This window comes from Crocodylus porosus, unplaced genomic scaffold (genome assembly GCF_001723895.1).
Source record: "Crocodylus porosus isolate Cpor-Errol unplaced genomic scaffold, CroPor_comp1, whole genome shotgun sequence".
NCBI lineage: Eukaryota > Metazoa > Chordata > Crocodylia > Crocodylidae > Crocodylus > Crocodylus porosus.
This window is the reverse complement of record NW_017728944.1, coordinates 120909-141439: the sequence shown is the minus strand read 5'-3', so window position 1 is coordinate 141439 and position 20531 is coordinate 120909. Positions and strand designations below refer to the sequence as shown.

Below are 20531 nucleotides of genomic sequence, written 5' to 3'. Positions count from 1 at the left end.
AGCTGTCCTGGATTCCACGAGGTCAAAGAGCCCCAAGCACACACCGAGCAGAGAGCTTAGGAGACTCAATGTGCTCCTTCCTCTCAGCTTGGCTAGAACCAGCTCTGGAGCAGAGGGGTATTCAGCCAGGAGAGGATAACCACAGCCTAGACCACACAGGGCCAGATTGCCACCCCCTTACTCACACCAGAGCTGATTATAGTCCCTGAATGGCTCCCACTGATACCAGTGAGACCATTCCAGCTCTGAGGTGCCACATAGTACTGGTAAGTGTCAGAATCTGGCCTGTGGTAGGGTCAGAGCCATCCGGGAACCACAATGAAGGCTGCACCTTAGCACTGGAATGGCCCTCTGATTCCCTTTGCATGCTGGCTGACACCCCTGCTCTAGAGAGATGCAGATGGACAGACAAACAAGCAGAATGGCAGACAAGAGACCCATGTGCAAGCCCTTGGCACTGCCTCTTTTCCACCTTCTTGGCCCTGAATCCATCAACATGGGATGGCTCTGGAGCAGAGCCTGGCTTGTAATGCTGACTCCAGAACAGTGGTAGCCCCCTCCTCCTTGGTCCCAAAAAAGATCTCTTCTAGTTGGCAGCCATCCTGGGATTGCAGCACAGAGGCCATTTGGGCTGTAGCCCCAAACACAAGTGCACATTCCCACTTGTGTTTTATTGTCCATCCAAAGCTGAGGGAGACAGTGTTTGGAGGGCGGGCAAGAAAGGAAGCCAACCTGTGAACAGAAGGCTCGTGGCACCTTGGTAGCCAAAGAAATGGGATTAGCTAATCTTAAACCATTTCTCATCAACCAGGTGCCACCTGGACTCCACAGCATCCTGCTATAAAATGTAAACTTGCTAGAGAGAAAGGTGCTGCACTTAATATTGCTGATTTGTCTCTTTCTCTCTTTCTGCCAGCTGAAATGCTCTTCTTACTCTGGGGGAGTTTCCTGTGCTATGCCACCCGGACGGTGCCCTCTGCTTTCCATGAGCCCCGCTACATGGGCATTGCCCTCCACAATGAATTGATCATATCCACTGCCTTCCATGTCATCAGGTGAGGAAAGGGAGGGAGAAAGGGCCTCTTGGCTATACTGATCCATTGCTCTGTCTATCTAGGACCCTCCCCCCTGCTCCACTCCCCATCCACAACCACACATTTGGTTCAGAGGGAAGGAGTACAATTCTAAAGGACTTTATCATTCTGGTTCCTGGAGATGTGTGATTTACATATTTGTCTCTCCCCACCTTGGGCTGGACCTTGATTTTGCACACCCGCTGCTTTGTTTCACACACCTGCTGTGCCTTGTGTGATAGAGGCCAGTCATGAGGACCCCCTAGTGGTTTCAATATCTGTAGGCAGATCAAGAGCGAGGGGCAGTTTGAACACCTTCAAAACCAGGTCACCTCCTCAAGCTGCTCTTTCTTCCTTCTCTTCTGATCTCCCAGTTCACCTCATAAGACTCTGACCAATTGAGAGGCATAAAAAATAATCCCATCTGCTTTAACTCCAAGTGAAAAAAAAACCCAGCCCTGAGGAATCATTCCAGCAGCAGTATATAGCAGAATCCATGTTCCTCACTCTTCTCACATACCATGGGTGCTTGGAAGGGAGTCTAGTGGTTAGAGCAGAGGGGTCAGAGTCAGAATATAGTTTCATAGTTTGTAGGGTCAGAAGGGACCTGAGCAAATCGTCAAGTCCGACCCCCTGCCACGGGCAGGAAAGAGTATTGGGGTCAAACGACCCTGGCAAGGTGTCTATCTAGCCTCCTTTTAAAGACCCCCAGGGTAGAAGTGAGCACCACTTCCCTTGGAAGTTGGTTCCATATCCTAGCTGCCCTGACTGTGAAGTAGCACCTCCTGATGTCTAGCCTGAATCTACTTTCCATCAACTTATGGCCGTTATTCCTTGTTACTCCCAGTAGTGCTCGGGGGAACAGGGACTCTCCCATTGCCTGCTGGTCTCCCTTGGCCAGTTTATAGATGGCCACCAGATCCCCTCTCAGCCTTCTCTTGTGGAGGCTGAACAGGTTCAGGTCTCGTAGCCTCTCCTCGTAGGGCCTGCCCTGCTGCCCCCTGATATGCGAATGGCCCTCCTCTGGACCCTCTCAATGTTGTCCACATCCCTCCTGAAGTGCAGCACCCAGAACTGGACATAGTACTCCAACTGCGGCCTGACCAGTGTCGCATAGAGGGGGAGGATCACCTCCTTGGACCTGCTCATGATGCATCTGTGGATGCATGACAAGGTGCAGTGGGCCTTCCTGACTGTGTCCCCACATTGGCGGCCCATGTTCATCTTGGAGTCTGTAATAACTCCAAGATCCCTTTTAGCTGCTGTGTTGTTGAGAAGGGAGTTCCCCAGCCTGTAGGTATGCTGCCGGTTGTTTCTACCTAGGTGCAGCACCTTGCACTTGTCAGTATTGAATCCCATCTTATTCTCATCCTCCCATCCCTGCAACCTGTCCAGATCCAATTGCAGCCTGTCCCTCCCTTCTAGTGTGCCCACTTCTCCCCACATCTTAGTGTCATCCACAAATTTGAACAAGGTTTTTTCCACCCCCTCATCCAAGTTGCTGATGAAGATGTTGAACAGTGTGGGTCTGAGGACCGAGCCTTGGCGGACCCCACTGCCCACATCCCTCCAGGTCAAATAAGACCCATCGACCACCACGCTCTGGCCCTCCAGCCAATTGGCGACCCATCTGACTGTGTAGGCATTGACACTGCAATCTCTTAATTTTTAACAAGAATGGGGTGAGAGACAATGTTGAAGGCCTTCCTAAAGTCCAGAAAGACTATGTCCACTGCGACACCTGCGTCCAAGGATTTTGTGACCTGCTCGTAGAAGGCCACCAGGTTGGTCTGACAGGACCTGTCTCTAATGAACCCATGTTGGTTGCCCCTAAGCATACACTCCCCTGATTTCTCCTCCAAGAGGTGCACCTGGATAATTTTCTCAAAGAGCTTCCCCAGGACTGAGGTCAGACTAACAGGCCTATAATTTCCTGGGTCCTCCTTCCTCCCTTTTTTGAAAATGGGGACCATCTTGGCCCTTTTCCAGTCCTCTGGCACCTCACAAGAGAACCACAAGTGCTCGTAAAGCTGTGCCAGGAGTCCTGCAATGACCTCTGCTAATTCCCTCAGCGCTCTGGGGTGGAGATTGTCAGGACCTGCTGACTGGAACACGTTTAGACCCACCAGAAGTTCCCTGACTAGGTCCTCTCTGACCCTGTGCCTGGCAGCACCTCCCCTGGGACCACTGGGGATCCCGGTGTGGGGAATGACCTGGTCCCTGCTCAGAAAAATGGAGGCAAAGAAATTCTTAAATAGGTTAGCTTTGTCATCTGGTGGGACCACCAAATTTCCCAGTGTGTCCTGCAGAGGCCCAACATTACCTGGAACCTTCTTTTTACCCCCTATGTATTTAAAAAAGGATTTCTTGTTATCTTTGATCAAGGTCGCTAGTCCCAGTTCCATCTCCGCCTTAGCCTTCCTGACTGCCCCCCTGCAGCCCCAAGCAACAGAGGAATAGCCCTTCTTGGTGATGGCCGCCCCCACCCTCCATTGGGTGTACACCTCCTTTTTAGCTTTGAGACATTCCTGGATGCTTTTGGTGAGCCATGGGGGCTTCTGAGCACTCTTGCCCCCTTTGATCCCTGTGGGGATTGCCACCCTTTGGGCTTGGAGGACCATCTCCTTCAGAAACGACCACTCTTCTTGGACTCCCAACTCCCCTTCCCCCCCGGGACCTCAGTGCCTCCCCAATTACTCCCTTTAGCTCAATGAAATCCGCCCTCCTGTAATCCAGGGCTGCTGCCTTGCTGCAGGCCTTTGCCACCCTGTGCTGGATGGTGAATACCAGCAGGAGATGACCACTGTCACCCAGGTAATCGAGCACCCACAGTGCCCTCACCAGGTCATCGCTTGTGGCCAGGACCAGGTCTAACAAGGCATTTCCCCTGGTGGGACTGTGCACCTCCTGGGTTAGATGGAGGTCCTGTAACACGGTTAGGAACCTACGTGAGCAGTCAGATCTGGCTGACTGCTCTTCCCAGCAGATGTCCAGATAGTTTAGGTCATCCATGATGACCACATCCCCTTGACTTAACTGCCTCCGCAATTTGACTTAACTGCTTCCCAGTCCAGCTCTTCCCCTTGGTTGGGTAGTCTGTAGTAGACCCCCACCGTTAAGTCCCTTTCCCCACAACCCCCTTGTATTCAGACCCAGAGCATTTCAGTCTTCCCCTCCTCTGACCTGGTACTGCTCGCTGAGGATGTGAATTGTTCTTTGACGTAGAGCACCACACCCCCGCCTTTCCTCCCTGTCCTATCCCTCCTGTACAGCCTATCTTGGTTCTATCCTCAGCAAAAAGAGGGAGGGCTCTCCCATGGGTAGAAAAAGGGAATGGAGGTCCCCAGGCATCACCAACTGAGCATGGGCAAGTCACTTTGCTTCCTTGTGCACTACACAGGGAGAGGTTCTGAGATGATTCTTATCTAAAGAAGACAGGCACCATGGCTTTCTGGTACAGCAGTGGGTTGGGGCTCAGGAGGCAGGTTATCTATTTCCAATTATGCTACTGGCCACGTGAGCAAGTTCAAACACCCACTTCCCACCCCTGTGCTTCAGTTTCCCCATCTGCAAAACAGAGTCAGTGATTCAGTTTCACCTCTAAAGCACTCTGAAACCTACTGATGAAAAGCCCTTGATATTAATCTCTGCTGAGTATACATACATGCAGATCAGCAGGAGAGTAAGCACAGGCTGGGGAGGGGGTTGTCCTCATTTTGGGGGCATTTCCCAGACTGGATTGGCTGTCCCAGTTTTGCCCAGTGAAGGAGCCTGACAATACATTAATGAAACACACCCAATTCTGCTGACTTCACTTGTTTTGCTTTTGAATTGGATAGAACTCTTACTGGGATTCATTCTCGCCTCCACTGTTGCACTTCCTCAGTGTATACCGCTGGTTTACTGGAGTTAGTTCTGATTCACATAAGAAAGAATCAGGCTTACTGAACATAGGAAGTCAGGCTAGATCAGAACCTGAGATCCATCTACTCCAGTGTCCTGGAGTAGATGTGCCTGCACCCACGGGCTGCCATTCCAGGGGCAGAGGTCAGAGTTCCACAGAAGCAGATGTGGGAACATTTGCAATGGCAGCTGGGCTGAATTACAGTTGATGAGGAGCTTTAGGACTTGTTCCCATATTCATTAATCAGTTTGCAGTTCATGAGACAGAAATACCCATACAGTAAAATCTTGTTAACTCATCACTTTAAAGGGGATTGGAATGGTGACTGATTATCTACATGTGGTTAATTATCAGCACTCAGTCACTTCCAGCTGTTCATGCAATGTCTTTTGCACACCGGATCAGGACAGAAAAAAATTACAATAAAGTATTTGTAATAAAGAAAAGAATATATTACAAAAATTCCAAATGCAAACTGTACCCATTCTGGCTCCCTATATATAAGAATGGTTTGACTCTGTAGATAATACTTAGTGTGCAATTTTTGGGTTAAAAAATGCAAAGTGTTCACTGTATAAGTATGACATGACTATGAGGAGGAAAAATAATCAAAGACTTCTGCTTTGCATTCTGATCTGCACTTAATCCCAACAAAAAAGACAATTGTGCAACACTGAACAGTTGATCATCTATGTCTTGTTGAGCCAAGAAGAGCCACAGAGTATGCAGTGCTTTGCAAGCATCAGCTGGTCAGGACCCTTTAAGCCAACTAATTATTAGGCTTAAGTTTCCTTGAGATCTAGTAGGCATGCACGTTTGTAAATGACTCATTACGCCTTATCAGACAATGAATTCGCCCAAGTGATTTGTATACAAATCTATGGGACTTTGGTGGGGATTCAGGGTACCTACTAATACGACCACAGTGACAAGTTATTCCAGGGACTGAATATCCAGATTTCAATGTCAGGGGTCCAATTCACCACTGCTGTATAGCTTGCATTTATACACTAGCAGATTGGCATCACAATGTCGGGCCCCAATGTCTATGACCGCACAAGGTGGAGATTGACAGGGAATCAGAACCAAAGTTTTTTTTGTGCCTCATTGAAGTCCTGATCAAATAAAAAGAGTCCCAATCTCTTTCCCTTGACTGCAGCTGGTTTGGGATTTGGGCCTTTTGCTGCATAACACCTACTGCAGGTAGAAGTCTACTGTCTGAAGCGTTAGGGAGGAAACAGGAAGTGATGGCCTCTCCCTGGTCCCTCTCTAGGTTTGTCATGGTCCCTTCCCTGCACCCCGACTGGACGCTGCTACTGTTCTTCATCCACACTCATGTCACGATCACCATGACGTTGGCACTGCTCTTCATCCCGAAGGTAACCTCCTGTGTGCTCCCCAACCCCTATGCTGGCCTCCTTCCTGCAGCATTTCCCCTGTAGAGGCTGAAAAAAGCAACACTGCTTTTTGGCCTTTTTCCCTCTGGGGTGGGTTCCCTCTAATCCTCATCCTTTATAAGCTCACCCTTTACAGCTGCCTGCTCCTTGTGAACATACTTTCCTGTAAGGCAGGATTTCATAGATTCATAGATTGTAGTCGGAAGGGACCACAACGGATCTCATGTCCGACCCCCTGCCCCCGGCAGGAAAGAGGACTGAGGTCAGATGACCCCAGCCAGGTGTCAAACTCACCCTGTCCCCTGGGCTGGACCTGGACTGCAGGGTTCCCCATGGGCCAGGTCTGGACCTGATGGCAGTGGGGCCAGTGGTAGAGGAGGTTGTGACTATGACAGCAGGGCAGGCAGCAGCAGAGCAAGTGGGGATGTGCTGGCACAGCCATCACTTGGCCCCCTGCGGCCAATGGCCATACTCAGTGGGGCCTCGTAGCCCTAGATTCTGGTACAGCCCCCTCACTCCCCCACCAACAAGACCTGCTTTAGAAGTCCTGGCCCACTGAGGCGGCGGGCGCCCGGAAGTCCGTATGAGGGAACAGCCCTGCCATAAGGGGTAAATGTTTTGCAGAAGCTGAAGCTGGAAACAGCAGGGCAGATATATCCTTGTGCTGCCTCCCTAATCTGAGACTGGAGGGAATGAAGCAGGTTACAGCAGCAAAGACCGCTCTGCAGTTTCTTAGCATTGCAGGAAGCTGAGCCACTCTAGGAACTCTTCCCTAGTCAACTGTAAGAGAACCCGTCTTTTCTGGGTGCACAGGGGAACTGTGGGAAGATCCTGGAGGACTGGCAGCACAGGAGTGGTGCTACTCAGAGGACAGGGCAGCTGTGTTAAGAGGTAGTTGAGAGTTAGAATTACTGTTACAGAGGAAATTCCAAAGGGGAGAGAAATATGCTCTATTTTGGAGCAAAACTTCATACATTTTGAAATATCTCACATAAAAGGAAAAGCTGAAGCTACTCCAGATTGAAACATTTTGTGTAGTTCATTTCCCAATGAGTTGGAGCTTAAGCAGCAGACTCACTATGAGCCTCATAGGGAGGAGGAAGCCCCGAGAGCTTCACAGCATGGAGCTACAGTGCTTGACTCCGAGTTCCCCAGGCTTCCAGTCGGGGAAGCAGGGCTGGTTGGAGCTGGGTCTCCCAGGCACGCCCTGTGTGGCAAGCAGTTTGGAAGCCCTACATTTCACAACTGCAAGACAAACTAAATTGCCAGATGCATGAACCTTGAGAGCTCAGGCTATGCAGCTATCTGCCCAGTAAGCGGACAGGAAATTGGAGCAATCTCCCTGCTTGTGCCTCATCAGGAGTTTGTTGAAAGGGACACAGTTATGTGAAATACTGTAGTTTCAACACACCAGCATTGGTCAAGGACACTGTCTTCATCAGAGAATTCCTGAACTGAAATTCATGACCATTTACAAGCTAGGCTTCAAACGAGTGCTAGCCCATTACCCAGAGTTTAGCCACACAAACTTGAGTTGCCAGCACTTCTGCACACAAGCAAAGTGGTGTGTGGATGGGACTTAAGTGAGGAGGAAAAACTCAAGGCCAGATCCTACTGCACTTCTTAGATGCCAAAGTGGATTTGGCACATGCGTGTGATCCTAGTCATAGAATCATAGAAAATGAGGGCTGGAAGAGACCTCAGGAGGTCATCTAGTCCAACCCCCTGCTCAAAGCAGGGCCATCACCAACTAGATCATCCCAGCCAAGGATGAGCCAGGTCTTAAAAACCAGGTCTTAAGAACCTCCAAGGATGGAGATTCCACAACCCCTCTGGATAACCTGGTCTAGTGCTTTACTATCCTCCTAGTGAGAAAGTTTTTTCCTAATGTCTAACCTAAACTTCCCTTGCTGCAACTTGAAACCATTGCTCTTTGTTTCTGGCATCTGCCACCACTAAAAACAGTCTCAATCCATCCTTTTTGGAACCACCCTTCAGGTAGTTGAAGGCTGTTGTTAAATCCCTTCTCAGTCTTTTCTTCTCTAGACTAAATAAGCCCAGTCCCCTCAGCCTCTCCTCAGAAGCCATGTGCCCCAGCCCCCTCACCATTTTTGTTGCCATCCACTGGACTCACTCCAATTTGTCCAAATCTTTTCTGTAGTGGGGTGCCCAAAATTGGACACAGTACTCCAGATGTGGCCTTACCAGTGCTGAATAGAGGGAAATTATCACTTCCCTTGATCTGCTGGCAACCCTCCTACCAATGCAGTCCAGTATGCCATTAGCCTTCTTAGCAACAAGGGTGCACTGTTGGCTCATATTCAGCTTATTATCCACTGTAACCCCCAGGTCCTTTTCTGCAGAGGTGCTGCTTAGTGAGTCAGTCCCCAGCCTGTACCGTTGTATGGGACTTTTCCATCCTAAGTGTAGGACTTTGTGCACTTTTCCATATTGAGCCTCATGAGATTTCTTTTGGTCCAATCCTTCAATTTCTCTAAGTCTCTCTTAATCCTAGCCCTACCCTCCAGTGTATCTACTACTCCCCCAGGCTTGGTGTAATCTGCAAACTTGCTGAGGATGCACTCTATCCCATCTTCCAGGTCATTGATGAAGATATTGAACAAAACCAGCCCTAGGACCAATCCCTGGGGCACTCCACTTGATACCAGCTGCCAACTAGACATCGAAACATTGACTACTACCCTCTGACTGATGATCCAGCCAGTATTCTATCCACCTTACAATCCATTCATCCAGATTTTACTTCCTTAGATTGCTTGCAAGAACCTGTGGGAGACAGTATCAAAAGCCTTGCTAAATTCAAGGTATATCACATCCATTGGTCTCCCCACATCCAAAGAGCCAGTCATCTCATCACAGAAGGCAACCAGATTGTTCAGGCATGACTTGGTGAATCCATCCTGACTGTTCCTAATCGCCTTCTTCTCCTCCAAGTGCTTAGAAATTGATTCCTTGAGGATCTGCTCCATGATTTTTCCAGGGACTGAGGTGAGGCTGATTGATCTGTAGTTCCCTGGATCCTCCTTCCCTTTCTTAAACATGGGCACTGTATTTGCCCATTTTCAATTGTCCAGGACCTCTCCTGATCACCATGAGTTTTAAAAGACAATGGCCTGTGGCTCTGCAATCACCTCAGCCAACACTCTCAGCACCCTCGGGTGTATCCCATCTGGCCCCATGGACTTGTACATATCCAGCTTTTCTAAATAGTCCCTAACCTGCTCTTTTGCCACTGCTGGCTGCTCACCTCCTGCCCAAACTGTGCTGCCAGGTGCAGTAGTCCCTGAAAAGTTATGACAAAACATGGCTAGGTTCTGAAGACTTAGTCTTCAAACTAAAATGGCAGCATGGTGCATTCATGGTTTTCTACGAGACTTAAGGAGGGCAGGCTAGGATTACATTTAAGTACCTCATAAATGGAACAGGATCTGGCCTTACCAATATCATTGCAACAAAGGCATCACTGGTTCCCAAAGGGTGGTCAATAGGCCACCAGTGGCCCTGCTAAGTGATCTGTAGTTCACACTAGCCCTGCACACTGTTAAAGTGTTTTCAATTAAAAGGTTGAGGCTGAGGATGTAAGGAGTGGGAGTCCATGAAAAGTCTTGAGGGTCGGCAGTGGTGGGTTGATTTGTGGACACCTGCTCTGTGCAGTTAGAGGCAAGTCTATGAGGTGACATGGGAGCTTCCAAAGGATGCCAGCCCCTCATAATGGCATGTGTGCCTCCATCCTTCAGACCCCTCTGAAACTACCATCTACCAGCTTACCAAGGGCTCCAAGCTCCCATAACCAACCTCTGCCCTCAGTTCTTGCATGCAGGATCACCCCTGAGGGAGGAGATCGCAGCGGAAGTCTACGAGGACGAGCTGGACATGAGGCGCTCGGGCTCCTACCTGAACAGCAGCATCACATCGGCGTGGAGCGAGCACAGCCTCGACCCCGATGACATTCGGGTGGGTGGCACACTCAGGACCTTCTTTTGACGATAGCTATACAGAACTGTGCAGAGTAAGAGTTGCCTTTTGCAGTCTTTCTCATGAAGCAAAACCAAAGGGGTGGAGAGGGTTATACAGGCCCTTCGGGTGAGGTGGTGGTAGGGTGGAGGAGGAGTAGGGGAGGGGACCTTGCTCAGTCTGTCTCTATCAGCAGTCCCAGAATGGTTGGTCATGAAGCAATTAGTAAGGCTAATTATTCTCCAGAGTTAACAGCCAGGGACAAGGACCAGGTCAGTTCAAACTTCCCTCAAGGTTTAATCTTGGCATCCCATTGGCCTGTTTCCATGCCTAACAGCTGCAGGACAGGTCTGGAGACCTTTTGGGAATGTCTGCCTTGCTCAAGGAGACAGCACTGCATCTGTTCAAAAGCGAAGGGTTTTCTGTACAGCTGATGGGGTTCGTGACAAGGAATCTCTTCTCAGACACAGAAAGCATCTACAGGGTCTAAGTCTGGTTGGCTTTATCAGGAGCCATGTGGACTCAGCACCTTCATTCCTTAATTATTTGTTTTAACAATAGGTTCAAATCCTGGATAAATAAATGGGCCTTTTACAATGGGTAGCCATATGCTACCTCAGCTGAGCTTCTCCTTCCCTATGGGAAATCCAGAGCTACATCAGATGCCCTCTATATAAATCCCAATCACAGGGAAAAATAGTCTTGCGGATGACGTGCCTTCTGGAGGACAGGGAGATATTCATAGGCACTTCAAATATCCTCTTTAATTCCAATAGGATTTGGGTATCTAATGTGATCACTTAAAGTGATGTTAAGCTCAGCCAAGCAATTGGAAATCAGGGCTTAGCAATGCCCACTGGAGAGAAGAGAGAAGCAAACATGGCACAGTCCTGAGTTGGATCAAATGTATTATCTCACTTTGGGAAGTTGCATTACTCTCTGAAGTAAGATACCAAGCCCTCCCTTGGGTCAGCCCACCCTGTCAGCAGCTGGACAAGTCATGGGCTGGTAAAGACGGTTCCAAAAATGCAATCCCTGCTGTTATAACCATAGACAATCAGAAGATGAATCAATTATCGGTGGAAAATATTGACATGTTGAAAAACAAAATTCTAACGTTCTGGTCAAAAACAGCAGTAGCAAAATTAGTCCCTGACACCACGCTGCTGCAGATTCCCAGTCTCCTCCATAGGCCCAGCTCCCTAGTCAGACCGGATCTCCCAGACCACCTCTTACCATAGTCTTGGTAGGATGGATCCTGGCTGTAGCGTGGCTGCAGGGGATCTTGGGAGAACAGACATAAGGCAACCCAACAACTCCCAAGAAACTGTGTGGCAGCCATCCCCGTTTTGTGCCGAAAAATTGGAATGCTTTCATTTCCAAGCATTTTTTAAAAATGAAAACATGCATTGTTGGCAACAACAACAACATGCAAATCCATCCATTGAAAAATGCATATTTTCTCTTGATAAAATTTTTGACCAACATTTGATGGAATTTGCGTAAAAAATGTAACACTTTGTTGCCCTCCCCTGCCCAGATCCCATTTAGAGGCCTGGGTCGTCTACCGCCTTCAGAGGTGGTTCCTCACCTCAAAAAGGTTGAGGCCTGCACTTTGGGATGGTGTGCTTGGCCCAGTTTTCACAGACACCCCTACCCCACAGTATTATTACCCTTTGATTGAAGAGGAGCTAACATATATATATATATATATATATTTGTGTATGTGTGTGTGTGTTGCCTTTTTTCTCCTTTCTGCTCTGGCTTCTCTAAATCCACATAACCTGTAGGAGGAACTGAAGAAGCTTTACACGCAACTGGAGGTCCACAAGACAAAGAAGATGACTGCCAACAACCCTCACCTTCAGAAAAAGAGGAGCTCCAAGAAGGGCTTGGGTCGTTCCTTCATGAGGCGCATCACCGAGTTACCCGAGTCCATGTCTCGCAAAGAAGAGAAGGACGGCTCCCTCACGGGAGGCAGCAGGAGTCGTTCAGGTTCCTACAAAAGGAGACTTCTAGACTCTGGCAGCTCGAGCATGAAGATGAAAGATGATCCTTCAAAGCGCAAACCCGTCTCTCTGAGGAAGTCTCACAGCACTTATGACCATGTACAGGACCCCAAGGACAGCTCCCCACCCAGAAGAGAGAGCACCTGCAAAGATCCCTCATTGCTGGACTCCTTAATGAGGAAAAATCTAGCCAAAAAAGCCTCAGAGAGATCCAACAGTGACTCCCCTGACTCAGCCCCCCTGGTCTACAAGTCTGCCAGTGCTCACAACCTTTCAGCAGACAAAAGACCCCTTCACCCAAAGCCATCCCCACTGCAGAAATCTCTCAGTGTCATCACCAGTGCAAAAGAAAAGGCCCTGCTGCTGCCTAGCCGGGCATATTTGGAAGACAGCTACCAACAAACTAGAGAAGAGAAGAAGATAGAAGAGGGAGCCTCCACTCCTGAAATGCAGTGCTTGAGGTATACAGATGGTGGGGAGGCTGCCAACCAGACCACAAAGCAGCCAGAGAGCAAGAATGTATCAGAAGGGACTCTGAGCACTCTCCTACAAGACAGTTTCGATAAAGCTGAAGTTTGCCCCTGGGAGGTAGAAGAGCCCGTGTCAGAGAGCAAGTCACAGAAACATGTCACATATGCTCCTATAAAGAGCATCAGTGTCGACAGCTCTCACTTGTCTGGGAGGATTCACCCTCCCAGCAAGAGGACACCGCCAGAGCCGCCCATCAGGTACCAAAGCTTGTCTCACAGCCTTGAAAAGAGCGCGGTGGCTCCCTGGAACATCCAGGAGCAAAAGCAGTCTCCTACAGATGCTGGTGGTAAGGATGCAAAAGAGGCCCCGGAGTTCCTAAACACCTGGGAGGTGGAGAAGCTGCCAAGGAAAGCTGAAATAGCAGACAAGGGAAGAAGTGAGCAGAGAGAAGGCAGTGCACAAATGTCATCCACTACAGGGAAGAACAAACTGACAACTCTATCCTCTGTGGCTGCAGAAATATCTCCCTGGGAAGCAGAGGCTTGCAATCAGGATCAACATGATAAGCCCACTGAACCAGGAGACTCCAAGAAACCAAGCACCTCTTCAGCAGCCCCCCCAAATCTGAAACTTCTGTGCCGGAAAAACTCCTTCAAGAGCTTAGGGCTTGCCATTAAAGCACTTAACCGACCAAAGGCAAACAGCAGTATTAAGGGAAAGAAGGAGGGAGAGGGGAGTCAGAAAAAGAAAGACAGAGACCGAAGCAGTAGGAGAGATAATTCCAAAGTGGTAGAAACATCAGCAGTAGCTATCAGAGAAACAGCCAAGCAAAATGACAGAGCCAAAGGGCCCGATGAAAGCCAGCAGAAAATGGTCATTAGGCAAGCAACCATCTGCCCCTGGGAAGAACAGGAGACAATCCCAAACCAGCAAAACAATAATTCCAGTAAAGGGTTTGAAACATGCCCATTACAGGTAAGCAAAGGGAAACCAGAGGGTCCCCAGGATGAATCAGCATCTAGTAAAGGGAGTGCCAGAACAGAAAGGAGGAGTCTGAAAGACACAAGAGATACCACAGACAGCAATCTGGAAAAGATGAGAAGCCAGTGGGAAAACACATGTCCCCAGGAGTCCACAGCCTCTTATGGAGTCCCAGAAAAACTAAGCAAGTCCAAGAACAAAATCTCTGATCAGTCCAACATCGATCCAAATGTGGGCAGCGAGAAGGCAGAAGCCCAGCCTCGGGCAGCTGCAGAGGCTAAACCCAGTGTTAAATCAGAAATATGCCCCTGGCAGGGGGCTGGAATGCCATCAAAAAAACAAGAAGAAGAGCTTTCCAAAGAGGACAGAAGCGTGATGCAAAAAGCAACAACAGGTCTAGGCAAAACAATGGAGAAGGGGAGCAGCCAAGAATCTATCTACCCCCAGGAGACCCTGGACTTGGATAAACCTTCACTAAAACCTGGTACTAGAAGCCAAGATCTATCTGAAGCCTCTTCAAAAAAAACAGATAGGCTGGAGAGCAAGAAGATAGAGGTTTGTCCCTGGGAAACCAAGGAAATTGAAACCTGCATTCAGGCAGAAATAGGCTCCTGGGAAATGACTGAGGCTTCACCAGATCCAGGGAAGTCAAGACAAGACAAAGGTGAGGTTTCAAAGGAAAACAAAAGCACCCCCCTACCAGCAGCAGCAACAGGTTCTTCTACAAGACTGGAAACGGGGAGCAGCCAACGAGAAGTTGTCTGTCCTTGGGAGAGCCTGGACACGGAGGAATTGTGTACAAAACTTAAGGCACAAAGTCCTGGTCTGAGTAAACCAGCTTCAAAGAAATCAGAGAGTGTTGAGAGCAAAAGAGCAGAGGTTTGTCCCTGGGAAATGGAGGAGGATAATATCAGCATTAGAAAAACAAATTGCCCCTGGGAAGGGAGGGAGTCTCCAACAGGTAAGGGAAAACTCGGAAAGAACACAGGTGAGGACACTAAAGGGGACCACAGAGACACACTGAAAAGGCCGAGTCCAAGAGAAAAAAAATTGCAGCTGATGAGCCAGCAAGAAGCTATCTGCCCATGGGAGAGCATAGACATGGAGGCATTGTCTGCAACCCCCCAGACACAAAGCTCTGCTCTGAGTAAAGCAGGGTCAAGGAAATCAGAGAGTCTTGAGACCAAAAGGGCAGAGGTTTGTCCCTGGGAAGTGGAGGAGGCAGACTCCAAGGCTAGAGCAGAAATATGCCCTTGGGAGGAAAGTGAGACTCCTTCTGAGAAAGGCGTTACAAAACCAGACAAAGAGAAACCTTTCAAAGGGAAGAAGAGCATCACACCAGAGGCAAGAGGTCCCTCTAAAATCATGGAGAAGGGGAGCAGCCAGCGGGAGGTCATCTGCCCTTGGGAGAGCCTGGACATGGAGGCATTGTCTGCAAAGCCTGATGCACAAAGCCCTGGTCTGCATAAGGTGGGGTCACGGAAATCGGAGAGTATTGAGAGCAAAAGGGCAGAGATTTGTCCTTGGGAAATGGAGGAGATGGACTCCAGGGTTAGATCAGAAATATGCCCCTGGGAGGGGAGTGAGACCCCATCAGATAAAAAAAAGTTAAAACAGCAGATAGGTAGAGCTTCAAAAGGGGAAAAGAAAGGATCTAGGGGGAGTGAAGACACAACTTTGAAAAAGAAGAATGGGTCCAGCCCTCAAGACTCAACCAGCTCCTGGGGCAGCCTAGACATGGAAGTTTCCATCATCAATCCCAACATAAAAAGACAGCGTCAGTTTAAAATCCCTTCAAAGAAGTCAGAAAGTGCTGAGAGCAGGAAGGCAGAAATTTGTCCCTGGGAAATGGAAGGAGCTAACACAAGTATAAAAGCAGAAATATGCCCCTGGGAGATGGATGAAAGTCCATCAGTGGAAAGAGAGAGAAAGCAGGACACAGGTGGAGCTTTCAAAGAAGACAAGAGCATCACAACACAAGCAGCCTTAGCAAGTTCCTCTACAGCACTGGAGAAGTTAAGCAACCAACGAGAGGCCATCTGTCCCTGGGAGAGCACAGACATGAACGAATTTTCAGTGAAACCAGGGTCCAGAAACTCCTTCTTGTCCAAAGATATCTCCAAAAAATCAGAAAGCCTTGAGAGCAAAAGGGCAGAGGTTTGTCCTTGGGAAAGTGTAGAGCTGGAGTCCAGCATTCAAGCAGAAATATGCCCCTGGGAAGCATCTGAAGCTCCATCACATAAAGCAAAATTAAAAAAGGATAAAGATGGAACTTCCAAAACCAGCAAAGATATCTCCCCAAAGACATCCAGGGCAAAGGAGATTGGAGGCAGTATATTGAAAAAGCCAGAGAAGGGGAGCAGTGAGCAAGAGGCCATCTGCCCTTGGGAGAGCCCGGACATGGAGAAATTGTCTACAAAACTTAAGGCACAAAGTCCTGGTCTGAGTAAAGCAGCTTCAAAGACATCAGAGAGTGCTGAAAGCAAAAGAGCAGAGGTTTGTCCCTGGGAAACAGAAGAGGTTGATACCAGCATTGGAAAAACTAATTGCCCCTGGGAAGGAAGGGAGCCTCTAACAGGTAAGGGGAAACTTGGAAAGAACACAGGTGAGGATACCAAAGAAGACCTCAAAGATGCACTGAAAAGGCCAGATTCAAGGAAAACTGGAGAAACCACATCTAAAAAACTGCAGCTGATGAGTCAGCAAGAGGCCATCTGCCCATGGGAAAGCACGGATCTGGAGGCATTGTCTACGTACCCCTGGGCACAAAGCCCTGCTCTGAGTAAAGCAGGGTCAAGGAAATCGGAGAGTCTTGAAAGCAAAAGGGCAGAGGTTTGTCCCTGGGAAGTGGAGGAGGCAGACTCCAAGGTTAGAACAGAAATATGCCCCTGGGAGGAGAGCAAAGTTCCTCCTGAGAAAGGAGTCACAAAACCAGACAAAGAGAGATCTTCCAATGGGGGCAAGAGCATTACAAATGTAACAGGTCCCTCTAAAACCATGGAGAAGGGGAGCAGCCAGCAGGAAGTCATCTGCCCCTGGGAGAGCCTGGACATGGAAGAATCCTCTGTGCAACCCAGCCCTAAAAACAGAGACCCAACCAAAGGCTCTACAAAGAAATCAGTTAGTGTGGATAGCAACAGGGCAGAGGTTTGTCCCTGGGAAACCGAGGAGGCTGAGTCCAGCATTAAAAGCAAAATTTGCCTCCAGGAAGTGACTGGGGCTTCTTCAGATCAAGGGCAATCGAGAGAGGATACAGATAGGGTTTCCAAAAAGAACAACACACCAGGTTTACGGAAAACTGGAGACATCACATATAAAAGCCTAGAGAAGAAGACTCTGCAAGAGTCCATCTGCCCTTGGGAAAGCCTGGACATGGACAACTCCTCTATAAAAGCCGTGCCTGGGGCAATCATATCAAAGAGATCTGACAATGCTGAGAGCAAAAGGTCAGATATTTGCCCTTGGGAAGCAGTGGAGCCAGGAGCTGTTGGAAAAAAAAGCATTAAAGAGGAAGTATGTCCATGGGATGTAGCAGATGCTTCATCAGTTCAGATGGAGAAGCAGGCTGTAGAAGCAGCCAGCGCAACTGGCCCTAAGACATCAGCAGTCCAACTATCCAAACCCACAAGCAGACAAGGCCAGGCTGCACATCAGCCGCTTCATCGCATCCTGCCTGACTCCCAGTCTCTGAGGGCCCTGAGCAGAGGCAGCAATGCAATGGTGGATGTGCTCCCTTGGCAAGGGGCTCCAGTCATGGCCAAACATCTCAGCAAAGGCAGCACAGTGGTGGCTGACGTCTGTCCATGGATACTGGAAGGGGCTCTGACAGATCACACTGAAACCAGCCAAAACTTAAAGGCATGTCCCTGGGAAGCCGAAGACATTAGTCCCATCCATGCCATGCACACTAAGAACAAATCAGCAGAAAAAATGAGAGAGGAAGCCAAGGGCCTGAGCCAAAGCAAAACAGACACCTGTCCATGGGACTATAAGTAGCCAGCTCCACACAGGGGGAAGCTAGATATGGCTGGTGGTTTTTTATAAAAGACAGCAAGATGCCTTCAGCCAGTGACTACTTCAATTCTTAAAACAGCCTGCTGCCTGTCCACTAAATGTGGATTAGGGCTGCACCTGAATTCCAAACTACAGGTAGATTGCACGTGTGACAATGTCCCATATGAGGCTACCCTTTGTCAATTCAGTCAGAGGATATGAACCATGCTTGGCACTGAAGTCACACTATGGACCACTTGCTGTCAAGGGACAGTCATGACTTTCTGCCTTCACAGAAAAAAACCCAAACCAGCTGTGATACTCTGCACATTTCATCTTCTGTTTGTCAACATGTAGCAGCAGGGTAGTGTAAAGTTGCCTTTGTCAAACCCATGGTATCAAAGTATCCAGACCATCCTCAAAACCAGCCTCACCCGCTTTCACCAACCACTCGTGTGATGCAAAATCTGTAATTCACTAAACAAAAAGTCTTGACCACAAGGTGAACAAGAAGTTGAATAGCGTTACATCCAAGAGAGAGAGTCAAAGGAAGAGACTCGTGTCTGCAGTACAACAAAGAGTGACTTGCATATCCTTATGCATACAGTTCGAACCAGTTTAAGGTTACAGCTACATTGACGTTAAGTTATGGTCTGAAATACGTAGAATGACTGGAAATTCAATGAATGGGTCCAACCAGGAAAGGGAATGAAATGAAACCAGAGATTGAGATGCACCTTATACACAAAATGCCACATCCTCACCTTCTGGGGACCCATAATGATCCCTTGAGCTATTTACATTGATGCTTCTATTGTTTCCTCAATTCACCGACCCTCTGTTCCGCTCGTACGTATAAGGCCCATCCTGCAATGCTCATCTCCAACGAGGTGCTGAGCACCTTTCTATTGACTGCTACTGTTTATGGTTGGTCGGGGGGAGGGGGAGTATGGCGCCAATCAAGATCAGTGCTCCACAGTGCAAGGTGGTATACAGACCCATGAAAGGAGGCAGTTCTTTCAGTAAAGAACTATCATTACCAGCTGACTTGAGATGACAAGTGGAGAAAATGCAAGGTCAGGGAGAATGGGGCAATAGGGGCAATAGGGGAATCATCTACCAAACAGCAACCTCAGCTCACTGGTAGGGCAATGATTTGAAGCCAATGGAAATAGAGGATCCTGGGTCATCATTGGCAGGATCAGGCTCCAAACATCAAACTCTATATTGTTCTTTGAGCAGAGTCAAGTGAAACAACAGTTCCAATGATATGCAGGGAAAGACTGAGTGTAAAGATGGCATTAAAGAGAGGAGGAAAGCTGCTTTACAACATGGCCTACAACCAGCCTGCCCTCTCCTCCAGTGCTGCCATCATCTTAATTTTAATGAAGGGCAATTGCAGGTATCCAGTTTAGTGCCAGTCAGGCTCTAGAGCTTGGGATGAACAGCTGCTGCTTGTGTTCTGACTCCATCCCATGTCAGTTTGTTTCCCTGATTCAAAGGTGGTTATTTTTAAATTGCCCACATGGGACTTCCACAGATCCAAAACAAACCTGCCAGTTTTGTTTTGCTGTGGTCTGATGAAGGTGGCCCCAAACCTGAATGCTGCAATTCAGTGATTCCCAAAGCTGCTTCTCTTTTCTGTTGCCAGAACTCTCTGCCCATCCTCCCAGGAAGTAAACTAGCCCCTGGGTCATTCCACTGCTTTGCTTTTAGAAATCTCTGTTAAGGACTAGCTACATGGCACTGTTGTTACTATTGCAGAAATTTGACCATAAGGGGATCTGGTCTTAACTAACAAACCATTAACTTTCCAAAGCACTTTGTCACTACCAGTTTGGGGGCGGGGGGTGTATGTGTGTGTGTGTGTGTGTGTGTGTGTGTGTTCGCAGTTTGTGCAAAGATGCCTAGGGTTCCAGTCAACTTCCTGGCAGACTATAATCTATCCAGGAAGTGTAATAGCTTTTACCAACAGTATTTTCACTGTCTATAGCAAGCCTTCACTTCTAGCATCCAGATGATGTCCTTATGCTGGATGCCTTGACTGCCCTGTGTTCTACACTTGCATCCACACACTGTTACCAATCTTTGTGGGGAGGAGATGCGAGACCTGCCATTAGGAAGCACAGCCCCAAAAGCACCTCATCCCACAGCCTGAGGGAAGGCTCCAGATGGAAGTAGGGGAGGGAAGGAAGAGCAGCATTCTGGGAGCAAGCATGCAAGGAGCAATGAGAGGACTCCTCAAGCTGTGCATGTAGTGGGTTCACACAAGTGAATAGGGCAAGTGCATTTGCAATATGCAGTCAGAAAAACTCCAGGGATAGGAGATCAGAGATGCTGTTGGGTGGGAACCAAGGTGCCCTGGCAGACATGCATATGGGAAGTCAGCACAGTGCCTATCTGTGCACCCTGTGCCTGTCTCAAGACAGAGCCTCCCTTTCACTAGGACCACAGTTTGCTGCCTACCCCCAAACTGCATGGGAACTACACAGAGGAAGGCAGTTATCTTCCTCCCTTTTGGATCTTCCACAGGCAGAGACCCGGTACTTCTCAGCTGTGGTGGCAAATGGAATGTGAGATGATTATGGCCAACAGGGCAGGAAGGGAAATGCAAAGCAAAGCTTTACCCAGTAGGAAAGAAATATGGAAGAGCAGGGGCTGGTGTTAGATTTTACAGGTCCCAGTTCAATGATCTGCTCACCAGTGATTCTAGTGGCATTTGCAGGTA

The 20531-nt window shown here is 48.6% G+C and overlaps 1 protein-coding gene across 1 annotated transcript in view; it reads left to right on the top strand.

The window, feature by feature from the left end:
- Positions 1–19671, top strand: part of GPR179 (G protein-coupled receptor 179) — a 44707-nt gene extending 25036 nt beyond the window's left edge. The window contains exons 8-11 of the mRNA XM_019550245.1: positions 917–1055; positions 6251–6356; positions 10203–10349; positions 12140–19671. Coding sequence (XP_019405790.1) covers positions 917–1055; positions 6251–6356; positions 10203–10349; positions 12140–17806 — 6059 coding nt within the window. The 3' untranslated portion in view covers positions 17807–19671. The remainder of the gene's footprint in view (positions 1–916; positions 1056–6250; positions 6357–10202; positions 10350–12139) is intronic.
- The last annotated feature ends 860 nt before the right edge of the window (positions 19672–20531 follow it).